The following is a 13,689-nucleotide window of genomic DNA, read 5'->3' as shown; positions in this document are numbered from 1 at the left end:
TCCCGCTCTGTCTATGGCAGGGGCTGCAGGCAGAGCACATGGAATCGGCTTTTTTTTTTTTTCATTACCAACTGTTTCTGCAGCGATTTGAAGTGCATGTGTGCTGCTCAAATCGCTGCAGAAATTTCTGCAGTGACAGTACGCAACGTGCGCACATAGCCTAATTGCGAATCTATTTTTTTTCCTAGTTCCTGTAGGATTACGATTTGTTTGAGAATCCCAGAGCATGCTGGGATACTCAAACAAAGCGTCATCAGGTCGCAGAGTCTGTGGCAGTGACCACAGCCACTGCACCCATTGTCGTTATGACGCTTCGTTTCAATCATTTCAAGAGCTGGTCTGTCCCTTTTTCTCCCTCCCAGCTCTGTCCCTGCTCTGTTTACAAAGATGATTTTTTTGTTTACATATTTAAATTCTACTCGTTCAGCTTGGGAGAAAATCTTTAGAAACCAAGCATTTTTTGTGAACATACAATAACTGAGGAAAAATAAAATAAATACTCAGAGAAATTAATCTCAACACAACAGGGGAGATTGACCAATGTACTGAAAGTGAAAAACTGCAGGCTGCTGAGAACAGATTGCATATGGCGTATCTATACAACAATTGGGCCATTTGTGAAAATGGCGCTGATACCAATGATACTTTGAATTTAGTATTTCGAAAATGGTAGGGTGAGGTATCCTCGTTTTGGCTGCAGCTACTTAACCCCATTACGACAGCCTTACGTATTAAAACGGCAGCAAAAAAGGGTACTTATTCCTTTCTGCCGTTTTAAAACGGCGGGCAGAAATAAGTGAATAGCGCCCCCCAGAGTCACAAAATCTGCGGGGTTTCAGCTACCGGGGGTAGCTGAGACCCTGGAGATCATGATTCAGGCCAATTTTCCGGTCCCCAGTCACGTGATCACCGGTATACACCGTATACTGATGATCACATTACAGTAAATGACAGCGCCGGTAAAAAAATTATTTATCTCCCATCTGACATGATCAAACATGCCAGATGGGAGATAAATCTCCTCCCCGATCCCCTCCGGTCCCCCGGTGTCACCAAAGTTCCACCCCCCAACCCCCTCCCGAAAATCCAACATGGCCGCGCGCACAGAAGCACACCGCCCGCATTTACCCTTTTCCTCTGGTTTCTGTCGCATGTGCCATCACACATGCGACAGAAAACTGCTCCCCAGGCCCTGCCAAGTCACCCCCTATTCCCCCTGGTGTTCCCCGGTGTCCCCCGTACCTTTTACAGCTTTCATCCACCGCGATCCCTCCTCTTTCACACTGCACGCTGGTCACATGCGCAGAGCGGCTGACAGCCAGCTTCCTGTGTTCAGAGACGCTGGCTGCTGCAGGGACTCTGCAGCCGTGACCCGGGGAGAGTGGGTGCAGATTCTTTGCACCCACTCTCCTCAAATGGAGGGTCTGAACTCCTAGAAAATGGGGGATACGTTCCCCCATATTCTAGAATGTCCAGAATCGTCGTGGGACTTCCAAAATGGATTAGAGTGGACCCGATTTTTTTTTTCTTTTCAATAAATTGGTGAAAAAGTGAATGTTTTGAGGAGTGTTTTTTCAAATAGATTTTTTTTTGTCAATTTGTTTTTTATTACTGTCAATTAGTTATGTCGGGTATCTGATAGACGCCTGACATCACTAATTGCTGGGCTTGATGCCAGGTGACACTACACATCTGGTATCAACCCCATTTATTACCCCGTTTGCCACCGCACCAGGGCAACGGAATGAGTTGGGGCAAAGCACCAGGATTGGCACATCTAATGGATGCGCCACTTCTGGGGTGGCTGCGGCCTGCTATTTTTAGGCTGGGAAGAGTCCAATAATCATGGCTCTTCCCACCCTGAGAATACCAGACCACAGCTGTCAGCTTCACCTTGGCTGGTGATCTAATTTGGGAGGACCCCACGTTTGTTTAATTATTTATTTATAAAAAAATAATAAAAAAAAAAAAAAACAGCTTGGGGAGCCCTCCAAATTGATCACCAGCCAAGAGAAAGTTGTCAGCTGTGGTTTGCAGACTACAGCTGTCTGCTTTACCCTAGCTGGCTATCAAAAATAGGGGGGACCCCACGTCGTTTATTTTATATATTTTTTTTGGGCTAAATACAAGGCTAGGCACCCTTTAGTGCCACATGAAAGGCACTAAAGGGTGCCAGCTTAGAATATTCAGGGGGTGGGACGTTATATATTCATCCACTGTAGCATTTTAGGCTGTGTGCCCACAATCAGGGTTTGCAGCGTTTTGGGCGCAGAGTGTTTTCCATGCATCCATAACGCTGCGTTGTGCAGTAGAAGCACAGTGGAAGGATTTTTAGAAATCCCATGCCCAATGTGCTTCTTTTCTCCACAGCAGAAACCGACCTGTGGTGCAGCTTCCCGAGCCTCAGCATGTCAATTTATGCTGCGGAGACAAGAGTGTTCTCTGCAAATAAAATAGAGCTAAAGTCCACGGCAGCCTGAAGCCAAATCGTGGGCATGGGCAGCTGCGTTCTCCCGTGAACAACACTCACATGTCTGCAGGAAGACTGACACTGTGTACTAGACGCCGTGTCGCTGGATCATGGCCACATAGCCTAACAGTGAGAAATTTGATGCTACAGCAACATTTTTGTTAAGTACCTGTGGAATCAAAATGCTTACTATACTCCTGAATAAAATCCTTGAGGGGTCCAGGTTCCAAAATGGGGTCACTTGTGGGGGGTTTCTGATGTATCGGTACCCAAGGGGCCCTACTAATGTGACATGGTGCGCGCAATTTATTTCAACTTTTTCAAAATTCAAATGGTGCTCCTTCCATTCCAAGCCCTCCCATTTATCCAAAGAGGTTTTTGGCCACATATGGGGTATACCTGCGCTCACAAAAAATTGGATAACCTGTGGCGTCCACATTTTGTTGTTGCCTCTTGAAAAAGTGAGAAATTTGATGCTAAATCAACATTTTTGTGAAAAAAATGAAAATTTTCAATATGGCAACCTAAGCTTATCAAATTCTGTGAAGTATTCGTGGATTCTAAATGCTCAATATACACCTAGATAAAAACCTTGAGGTGTCTTATTTCCAGAATGGGGTCAGTGTGGGGGACCTCCCTTGTTTAGGCACCTTAGGGGCTTTCCAAATGCGACATCCAGCACCACAACAACCAGCGACTCCACACATCAGTGCAACCTCATCCAGCACCAGGACAACCGAACTGTAAGTTTACTGGTCCCTGCAACCCTGGGCCCCGGGGCATCCATCCCTACCCACGGAGGGGTTAATATTCAGCTGCCGTCCCATCGCCCCGGGTACCCCATAATAGCAGCGGTGGTGCCACATCTCACCACACAGCATGGGTGGCGTCACAGACTAATTACAAGCAAATCCCGTATAAAACCGTCCCCTTTTATTCAAAGTGTCTGTGCGACCCCCGGGTCCGGTCAAGTCCCTCGAGCCATACCGCAGATCCGGATCCGAGCAGCACGGCTGCTGGCACGGGTGCGGCACATTTGTCTGGGTAAATAAATGCAGGGGGCCATATGACTGAGCATCGTGTAATTACACTGGACCTGTAGGCCGCAGCAGTCTATATAATCGATTTTGTTATTTGTAGATTTTCCATCCCCCGATGCAAAGTTTTAATTTTCCTCATGAACCCCATTGATGAATTTGGTAGCATAAATGTAACAAGTGAAGTGGAGCTTGTGCAGAACATCCAAAAAGTAAATCTTCAAAACGTTCACATGTACATTGTGACCAAACTGCCATAAGATCCTACAGTTTGCAGAATTCTGAAGGGTATTTTAGAAAATTATGTTATGTTAAAAGTACCCAAAGTTACTTTTTTTGTACATTATCTCCAGCTATCCACAGCTCTGGCAAAATTAAGAGACCACTGCAAAATTGTCAATTTTTTTGATTTTTCTCTTTATATGTATATCTTTGAGAAAATGTAAATTGTTCTTTTATTCTATAAACTACTGACAAGTCTCCAAATTTCCAAGCAATAAATTTTGTATTTATTTTTGGAAAATGGTCAAAATAACAAAAAAAATGCACAGTGCTTTCACACCTCAAATAATGCAAAGAGAACAAGTCCATAATCATTTAGAAACAACAATACTAATAATGTTTTAACTCAGGAAGAGTTCAGAAATCAATATTTTGTGGAATAACCATGATTTTTAATCAGCGCTTTCATGCGTCTTGGCATGCTTTCTACCAGTCTTTCCCACTGCTTTTGGGTGACCTTATGCCTCTCCTGGTGCAAAAAGTTAAGCAGTTCTTCTTTGTTTGATGGCTTGTGACTATCCATCTTACTCTTGATTACATTTCAGAGGTTTTCAATAAGGTTCAGGTCTGGAGATTGGGCTGGCCATGGCAGGATTTTGATGTGGTGGTCCTTCATCCACACATTGATTGACCTAGCTGTGTGGCATGGCACATTGTTCTGCTGGAAAAACCAGTCCTCAGAGTTGGGGAACATTGCCAGAGCAGAAGGAAGCAACTGTTTTTCATGGATAATCTTGTATGCGGCTTGAGTCACACGTCCTTCGCAAAGTTTAATCTGCCAAATTTCTAGAGTAAGGTAATCTTCTCTGATGAGTCTAATTTTTAGCTTTGCCCAACACCTGGTCGTCTAATGGTTAGATGGATACCTGGAGAGGCGTAAAAGCCACAGTGTCTTGCACCCACTGTGAAATTTGGTGGAGGATCGGTGATAATCTGGGGATGCTTCAGCAAGGCTGGAATTGGGCAGATTAAAACTTTGCTAAGGACATATGAATCAAGCAACATACAAGGTTATCCTGGAAAAACAGATGCTTCATTCTGCTCAGGCAATGTTCCCCAACTCTGGGGACTGGTATTTCCAGCAGGACAATGCACCATGCCACACAGCTAGGTCAATCAATGTGTGGATAAAGGACCGCCACATCAAAACCCTGTCATGGCCAGCCCAATCTCCAGACCTGAACCCCATTGAAAACCTCTGGAATGTAATCAAGAGGAAGATGGATAGTCACAAGCCATCAAACAAAGAAGAACTGCTTAAATTTTTTAGCACCAGGAGTGGCATAAGGTCACCCAAAAGCAGTGGGAAAGACTGGTGGAAAACATACCAAGACGCATGAAAGCTGTGATTAAAAATCATGGTTATTTCACAAATAATTGATTTCTAAACTCTTTTTTGAGTTAAAACATTAGTATTGTTGTTTCTAAATTATTATGAACTTGTTTCCTTTGCATTATTTGAGGTCTGAAAGCAATGCATTTTTTGGTATTTTGACCAGTTCTCATTTTCAGAAAATAAATACAAAAATTATTGCTTGGAAATTCAGAGACATGTCAGTAGTTTATAGAATAAAAGAACAATTTACATGATACTCAAAAATATACCTATAATCCTATAAAGCGAAAAATCTGGACAACTGACAATTTTGCAGTGGTCTCTTAATTTCCGCCAGAGCTCTGTGTGTGTATATTGTGTATTTTTATATATATATATATATATATATATATATATATATATATATATATATATATATATATATATATATATATACATATTATATATATACATATTATATATATACACATACATACACACACAATGCATGAGGGAGAGGAGGAAAAAATACATTTTTCATGTTGTAAAACACAAATTAAAATCTTCATGACCTATATAAGGGCTTTTTTTTTTTTCTTAACTGTCCAACAATTGCAGATATTTCCAATTATGAACAAAAATATAATTTGAAAAGAAAATCTAAAATTTTGCTCTACTTAATATTATTAAATATACTAAATTAACTGATCACAACCAAGCCATTTTGCAGGAAAGGAAATTCTGGATTTATTTATTTATATTTTGCCATGTCAGTGACCAAGAGTGACCTAGGAATCACTTGTTTTACCCCCCAATGCCTCAGTTTATCCAAGTGTAATAGGCTGTTAACACTACAAAAGGAAACATTATTTTGGATAATTTCCCATATGTAGTTTTCCGATCAAGAACCTCTTAATAAACCTTTTCACAAACCGTTGGTGCCTTGATCTGCCTCTTGAAACAAATATATAATTTTGGATGCTACATCACATATATTAATACAACTGGACTTTGTGATGAGTAACTTGTCAGTTACGTGAGACAGGAGGGTCGCATCTAATACAAGATAGTATTTCCGAAGAAGACTACAGTTCATTCTGAGACATTTATTCTACTAGAAATATGCGCAAAAATGCACAGAAGATTTATACGTAGGATGACAATGAATGAAACAAAATCTTGCCATGAATTAACAGTTTTATTACTCACAAACCGATGTGTAATATGGTGGTAAGGTAAATCGGTTTATAGGACATACATCTTATTTACAAAAAGCCAGCACAATGAAGAACACCTAGTATTCAAACACTTTTTGGCAATTTCACTTTTCAGGTTATTAATAGAACAATATTCAGTAATGAGGGCAGGTTAAGCTATAAATGGGCCCTAATAACAGCGTTTTTAGCCATGGACATAATCAGACACCTTTCACTGGTGAATGCAGCCACTACACCAGGCTACTGTGCTGCTTATCCTAAAGATTCATTATACGCCACAATCCAGCTTAACCTACCAGACGTCGGGCAAATTCTTTGTTTTCCGAAAGAAACCCATATCCTGGGTGGACCTAGAAAATAAAAACACAGGGTGTTATCATAATAGGCACTTGGTCATTGCTTAGATTCAATCCTTAACCCTAACACAGCCCAAAAAAAAAAGAAACCTAATCAAAGAAATAGCAAAAAAGAAAGCTACCAAAATATATAACTGCAAAAAAGAATAAAAAATAACAAAGTGGTATTTTTCACTGCAATATGACTATTCAAAACAAAAAAAAAAGCTACCAAAATATATAACTGCAAAAAATTTAAAAATAAAGTGGTATGTTTCACTGTAAAATGACTATTCAAAAACAAAAAAAAAAAAAGCTACCAAAATATATAACTGCAAAAAGAAAAAAAAATAAAGTGGTATTTTTCACTGCAATGACTATTCAAAACCAAAAGAAAAAAAAGCTGTTTTGAGTCTACAAGAAATAAAAAATGTACAAATATTCTATTAAAAATTATAAACTTCAATATTTTTCTTTTATGTATGCAATTTAATATTCATTTTAATGTGGAAAACGATGTCAACAGTGAAAAGGAATTAAATTATTTATTCTTATTTATTCATTGTTATCATTTAGTAAAGAAAAGGAATTAAAAAGGAACACAGAAAGGGTTAAAGCTAATTGGGATTTTTCCCCCCAGCATATTTGGGAATGAACTGAAGCTGCTCCCTGGTGTGATTCCTGAATCCAGCCGCCACCTGCAGGAACTGCCACCAGCCTTGCCAGATGCTTCAAAAGCCTTTGATTTCCAGTAGAGATTTCGGCCACATTTAACTCATGTGACATGAACCAAACAAGAATAGAATATTCAGCTCCTTTCTGTTATTTTTTTAATACAAATTCTGGCTATTCTGCCTGCTGTATCTGAAACAGCTGCGGCAGATCGAGCCATTCAGACTCACAGCTTGGGCCCCCGTTTTCCTAATGGCTTCCATGATGGCATCCATGTTGAGGTAGCTTTTGCTAGTGGGAGCAGGGCCAACGCAGACAGCTTCATCCGCCATTTTCACATGAACCTGAAGAGATAAAAATGCTACATTGACAGATGCTCACAGCAAAGGTAATTAACATTATCCTACAAAGCAGGAAGAATATTGGCAACTTTGATTTTTCTAAAAATAAAATATAAGTCCCATTTTGTAAACTTTGCACAGAAAAAGACAACTAATATTTAGTATTTTATCTGTAAACCTCCTTATCTCAGACATATAGAGCATTCTTCTATTATACTACAAGCAATCGAAAACATTTTTAATTTGTAAACGAATAATAACAGATTTAAGAATCAAATATACAACACAATCTGAAATGTAAAGCCCATCAGCAACAATAGAAGCCAAAACTATGTAGCCAAAGGGAATCTATCAGAATGTGTTTGCTACTTAATCAGAGCCGCAGAACGTAGATCTGGAGACTCGGATTCCAGAGGATTGGATAAAATCATAGTTTTATCAGCAGGAGAATAATACTAGGAGGACTACTTGGTCTGCTGCCAGGGAGTCCAACCACAATCCAACCAATGATTGGCAGCTTTCTGGCTATGCACAGCATACACAGAAAGCTGTCAAATCAGCGATGTGTAGAAAAAAAGATTCCGGTCTTTGTGAGCGCTAGAAATAGATCTTTGGTCTTTGATCTTTTAAGAAATTTGGCTTTATTATTAATAACATAAAGGTCCGCACAGAGCTCCAGGATTCAAGAAGTCGGTGAATCTGAAGCCAGCAGCGGCAACAAACCTGGATCCACCAAGCAGAACAACGGATAACGCCAGCTGAGACAGTCCCTCATCCCCCAGAGGAATTATACATCAAACACCGGGGTTGTGCGAGGGCGCACAACCTAACCAGGTGAGCAATTCTATAATATAAATATACAGAAATCACTCCACGGGTGCTTCTCATATGCGCTATATTTTTAGCTCTACAGAAATCAGCGATGTGGGCAGGGTTATACAGAGCTCACCGTTCAGAGAACTGCTAGATCTACAGCAGACAAAACAGAGATTATATAAACAATACAGCAAGCAGTCCAGTGACATGGAATCAGGGTCTCAGTTTTTATTTTCCGGCTCTCAGGATAGCAAAATGCTGGTGACAGATTCCCTTTAAAGAGAATGTCACCAGGTTTCTGCTCCCCCATCTGAGAGCAGCATAAGGTAGAGACAGAGACCCTGATTCCAATGATGTGTCACTTACTTAGTTGTTTGATGTCATTTTGATAAAATCAATGGTTTTTTTGCTGCAGATCTAGCAGTTATACAGAGCTCATAAATATGCTGGACTACCTGCAGCACGCCAAGTAGTCCTCTAATGATAATCTACTGCTGATTAAACAGTGATTTTATCAAAACTACACTAAGCAGCCCAGTAAGTGACACAGCGCTGGAATCAGGATCTCTGCCCCTACATTATGCTGCTCTCAGATTAGATGGTAAACACCTGGTGACAGATTCCCTTTAAAAAGCACCCGAGACCTCTCCTGACATGTCTGCTTTTGTACAGTCATGGCCAAAAGTTTTGAGAATGCTACAAATATTAATTTGTACAAAGTCTACTGCTTAAGTTTTTCTAATGGCAATTTGCATATACTCCAGAATGTCATAAAGAGTGATCAGCTTAACAGCAATTACTTGCAAAGTCAATATTGGCTAAGAAAATGAACTTCAACCCCCAAAACACATTTCAACATCATTGCATTCCTACCTTAAAAGGAGCAGCTAACATTGTTTTAGTGATTGTTCCATTAACACAGGTGTGGGTGTTGAGGACAGGGCTGGCGATCAATCAGTCATGATTAAGTAAGAATGACACCACAGGACACTTTAAAAGGAGGCTGGTGCTTGGTATCATTGTTTCTCTTCAGTTAACCATGGTTATCTCTAAAGAAACACGTGCAGCCATCATTGCTCTGCACAAAAATGGCCTAACAGGGAAGAGTATCGCAGCTACAAAGATTGCTCCTCAGTCAACAATCTATTGCATCATCAAGAACTTCAAGGAGAGAGCTTCCATTGTTGCCAAAAAGGCTCCAGGGCGCCCAAGAAGGACCAGCAAACGCCAGGACCGTATCTTAAAACTGTTTCAGCTGCGGGATCGGACTACCAGCAGTGCCGAGCTAGCTCAGCAATGGCAGCAGGCTGGTGTGAGTGCTTCTGCACGCACTGTGAGGCGGAGACTGCTTGAGCAAGGCCTGGTTTTAAGGAGGGCAGCAAAGAAGCCACTTCTCTCCAGAAAAAACATCAGGGACCGACTGATATTCTGCAAAAGGTACAGGGAGTGGACTGCTGAGGACTGGGGTAAAGTCATTTTCTCAGATGAATCCCCTTTTCGATTGTTTGGAACATCTGGAAAACAGCTTATTAGGAGAAGAAGAGGTGAGTGCTACCACCAGTCTTGTCTCATGCCAACTGTTAAGCCTCCTGAAACGATTCATGTGTGGGGTTGCTTCTCAGCCAAGGGAATCGGCTCACTCACAGACTTGCCTAAAAACACAGCCATGAATAAAGAATGGTACCAGGATGTCCTCCAAGAGCAACTTCTCCCAACTGTCCAAGAGCAGTTTGGCGCCCAACAATGCCTTTTCCAGCATGATGGAGCATCTTGCTATAAAGCAAAGGTGATCACTAAATGGCTCCTGGAACAAAACAGAGATTTTGGGTCTATGGCCTGGAAACTCCCCAGATCTTAATCCCATTGAGAACTTGTGGGCAATCATCAAGAGACGGGTGGACAAACAAAAACCAAAAAATTCTGGCAAAATGCAAGCATTGCTTATGCAAGAATGGACAGCTATCAGTCAGGATTTGTTCCAGAAGTTGATTGAGAGCATGCCAGGGAGAATTGCAGAGGTCCTGAAGAAGAAGGGTCAACACTGCAAATATTGACTTGCTGCATTAACTAATTCTAAAGGTACCGTCACACATAACGAGATCGCAGCTGAGTCACGGTTTCTGTGACGCAATAGCAATCCCGTTAGCGATCTCATTATGTGTGACACCTACCAGCGATCAGGCCCCTGCTGTGAGATCTCTAGTCGTTGCAGAATGGTCCAGGCCATTTTCTTCAAAGGCGATGTCCTGCTGGGCAGGACACATCGCTGTGTTTGACACTGTGTGACAGGGTCACAGTGACTGCTGAGATCGTTATACAGGTCGCTACTGCGACCTGTATTGTTCCTGCATCGCTGATAAGATCTGACTGTGTGACATCTCACCTGCGACCTCCCAGCGACTTACCTGCTATCCCTATCAGGTTGAATCGTTTTCGGGATCGCTGGTAAGTCGTTGTGTGTGACTGGGCCTTAACTGTCAATATAACCTTTTGGTACTCATAATATGATTGCAATTATATTTCTGTATGTGATGTAAACATCAGACAAACACAATTAAAAACCAGAGGGCAAACAGATCATGTGAAAATATAATTTTGGTGTCATTCTCAAAACGTTTGGCCATGACTGTACATAATAGAAACAATATAAGGCTATGTGCGCACACAGAAGGTTTGTTTCTTGAGTAAACAACATGCCCTCTGGCTGAAAAACGCATAAAAAAACGCATGCGTTTTCGCTGCATTTTCTGTACATTTTTACCCCTGCTTTTTTATTATTTATTTTTTTTTTTTACATTGTCAATGGCAAAACGCAGGGAAAAACGAAGTGGCAACCAAAATTGCAAGGAAAAAAGAATCAACGTGCGCACAGCCTTTCTGAAATCACAGAGACTTTGCTAGGGAAGGACTTCATGCAGTTTAGGACAACAAACTGCACCCAAAAACGCGCCAAAAATGTGTCAAAAAACAAAGTGGGAATCTATAATTACTTATTCCCTCATGGAAATTTATTACTACATGGATAATTGGGTGTTATTATTCCTCTTCTTGTCAAAGGGGTGTGTCTTGACACAGTCTTACACCAGGACCTGTACGGATATCATACCCATGTGACCAGAAGGGGCGGGGCCTCAGCAACCAGAAAAACATTGTAGCTTCCTGGTATCAGCTATGTTAGCTGGGGCCACGCCTCTTCTGGTCACACGGGTATGACAACAGCACAGGTCCTTTTAGTCAGTTAGTAAAACGATTCTACAATAGAATTACTATTAGATTACATTACCATTAGATTGACAGGCGGGGGGGGCTATCAACCCCAGCTATCAGCTGATCAGCAGCTGCTGTCATTCTAAAAGCTGCTCATTTTACAAACTTTACTTGCTTGTGTTTCAAAACCTATACATCCTAGCTGGCAACTAACGGTATGTATAGAATCAGAATGATAGTGCCAGTATAGCACTGGTTTTAGGTTATATAGGAGAATCCTGATGATTGGTGCGCTTTAATACAAAAGTATAGATGTCATGAACATTTCAGATGCTTTACATAGATGACATTGGTGTAAAGGCCCCTTTGCACACTGAGACTTTCTAACGATCCCACCAGTGATCCCGACCTGGCCGGGATCGCTGTAAAGTCTCCGGTAAGCTGTCAAACAGGCAAACCTGGCCAACGACGCAGCAGCGATATGGACCTGCAGAACGACCTAGCTGGTCGTTGGGGACGTGTCAAAGCAGCTATTTAAAAGGGAAGTCGCTAACGAAGTCGTTGTAACGGTGTCAAACACAACGATGCTTACTACGCAGCAGGAAAGAAACAAAGGATCAAAAAAATATTCCTGAGAGATGTGTAGCGATCAGCGACCTCACAGCAGGGGCCAGGTCGCTGATGCGTGTCACACATTGCAATGTCGCTGGGGAGGTCGCCATTACGTCACGAAACCAGTGACGTTACAGCAATATCGCTAGCGATGTTGCAGTGTGTAAAGGGGCCTTAAGGTCTAGGAACCTGCTGACCGCTTCTTTTAAAAAACTAAAACAAAGTGCAAGTTGTTGGTATGGAAATTAGATAATCATTTCTTAAATGTAATTCTTTTTATAAAACAAGTATTCCAAAAACTACTTTACTACATAAACATTTGGGGGAAATCGCACATAAATGTTTTCTAAGTTTAATATGAAAAACAGCACAAAAGCACCACATAAAACATAAAAAAAAAAAAAAGTGTAATGTGCTCCTTTGGTAGAACTTCAACTATAATCGCTTTATGAATTTTTCCTTTAAAATCTGACCTGTAAATTACCATGGGCTAGACTCCACTTTTTTTTTTTAAAAAAAAAATGACTTTTTTGTTAAAATATAAATTGTGTATGTTTCATAAGTGGCAAATTCACAAGAGTAATGCCAAAAAAGTCATCCAATTAAAATATATTATGCATGATAGATACTTTTTGCATCCAGTTTGACTATTTCAAAAAGCATAGGGGGAAAAAAAAGGTATGAATAAATGCCAGTCTAGATGTGAAAATGAATTTTACATGATTGGTCCATTTATAAACACAAGTACCTTTTACTATTATTTCCTAAGCAAAGCATACCCCAATAACCAACAAGGCTGGATTGTTAGTAAATGAGTCTGTACAATGCTGACAAACTGTCATGTGCGTCAGGAAAAAAAAATAAAAAATACTGTGTTAGCGGTTTACCAGGAATTCAGATTTTGACCCTATAAAGTGCCAAGGGTTTAACATTAAACAGATTTACTCACCTTCCCCTGCACCAGATCTCAGCCGCCACCCTGGACTTAATGGACAGAATTCAAGCATTGATGTCTAGGTAGCCAGACAACAAGGATTACGGCAGCGGCGACAAGACAACACTGGAAGAGGGGAAGATGAGTGTCGGCATTTGCTTTTTTTGAACAGTTGAAACTTATGGAGTGAAAAAATTAATAAATTACAGGAAAACCTGGCTTGGCCACAGAATACAGTATAAGTCCAGAACAGAAAACTGATGTAAGTAGATGAGTAAGGCTGCGTTCACACATCAGTTTTTGGCCATCAGGCGGAATCCAGCAAAAACATGAAAAAGTGCATCCGGCGTCTGTTGCCGCCAAATGCGTTTTTTCCCCCGTAGACTTCTATTAGCGCCGGATTGTGCCGGATGGCCTTCCGTTCCATCCGGCTTTCACCGGATCTGGCAAA

At 41.0% G+C, this 13,689-nt stretch overlaps 1 protein-coding gene across 1 annotated transcript in view; it reads right to left on the bottom strand.

The window, feature by feature from the left end:
- PCCA (propionyl-CoA carboxylase subunit alpha) overlaps positions 1-13,689 on the bottom strand; it is a 926,251-nt gene that overhangs the window by 771,418 nt on the left and 141,144 nt on the right. Inside the window, exons 5-6 of the mRNA XM_075336705.1 lie at positions 7,559-7,672; positions 6,618-6,671 (exon numbers count right to left, since the gene is read on the bottom strand). Of these exons, the coding sequence (XP_075192820.1) occupies positions 6,618-6,671; positions 7,559-7,672 (168 nt within the window). The remainder of the gene's footprint in view (positions 1-6,617; positions 6,672-7,558; positions 7,673-13,689) is intronic.

The sequence above is a fragment of the Anomaloglossus baeobatrachus genome, chromosome 2 (assembly GCF_048569485.1).
Source record: "Anomaloglossus baeobatrachus isolate aAnoBae1 chromosome 2, aAnoBae1.hap1, whole genome shotgun sequence".
NCBI lineage: Eukaryota > Metazoa > Chordata > Amphibia > Anura > Aromobatidae > Anomaloglossus > Anomaloglossus baeobatrachus.
This window is presented reverse-complemented; position numbering and strand designations above follow the sequence as displayed.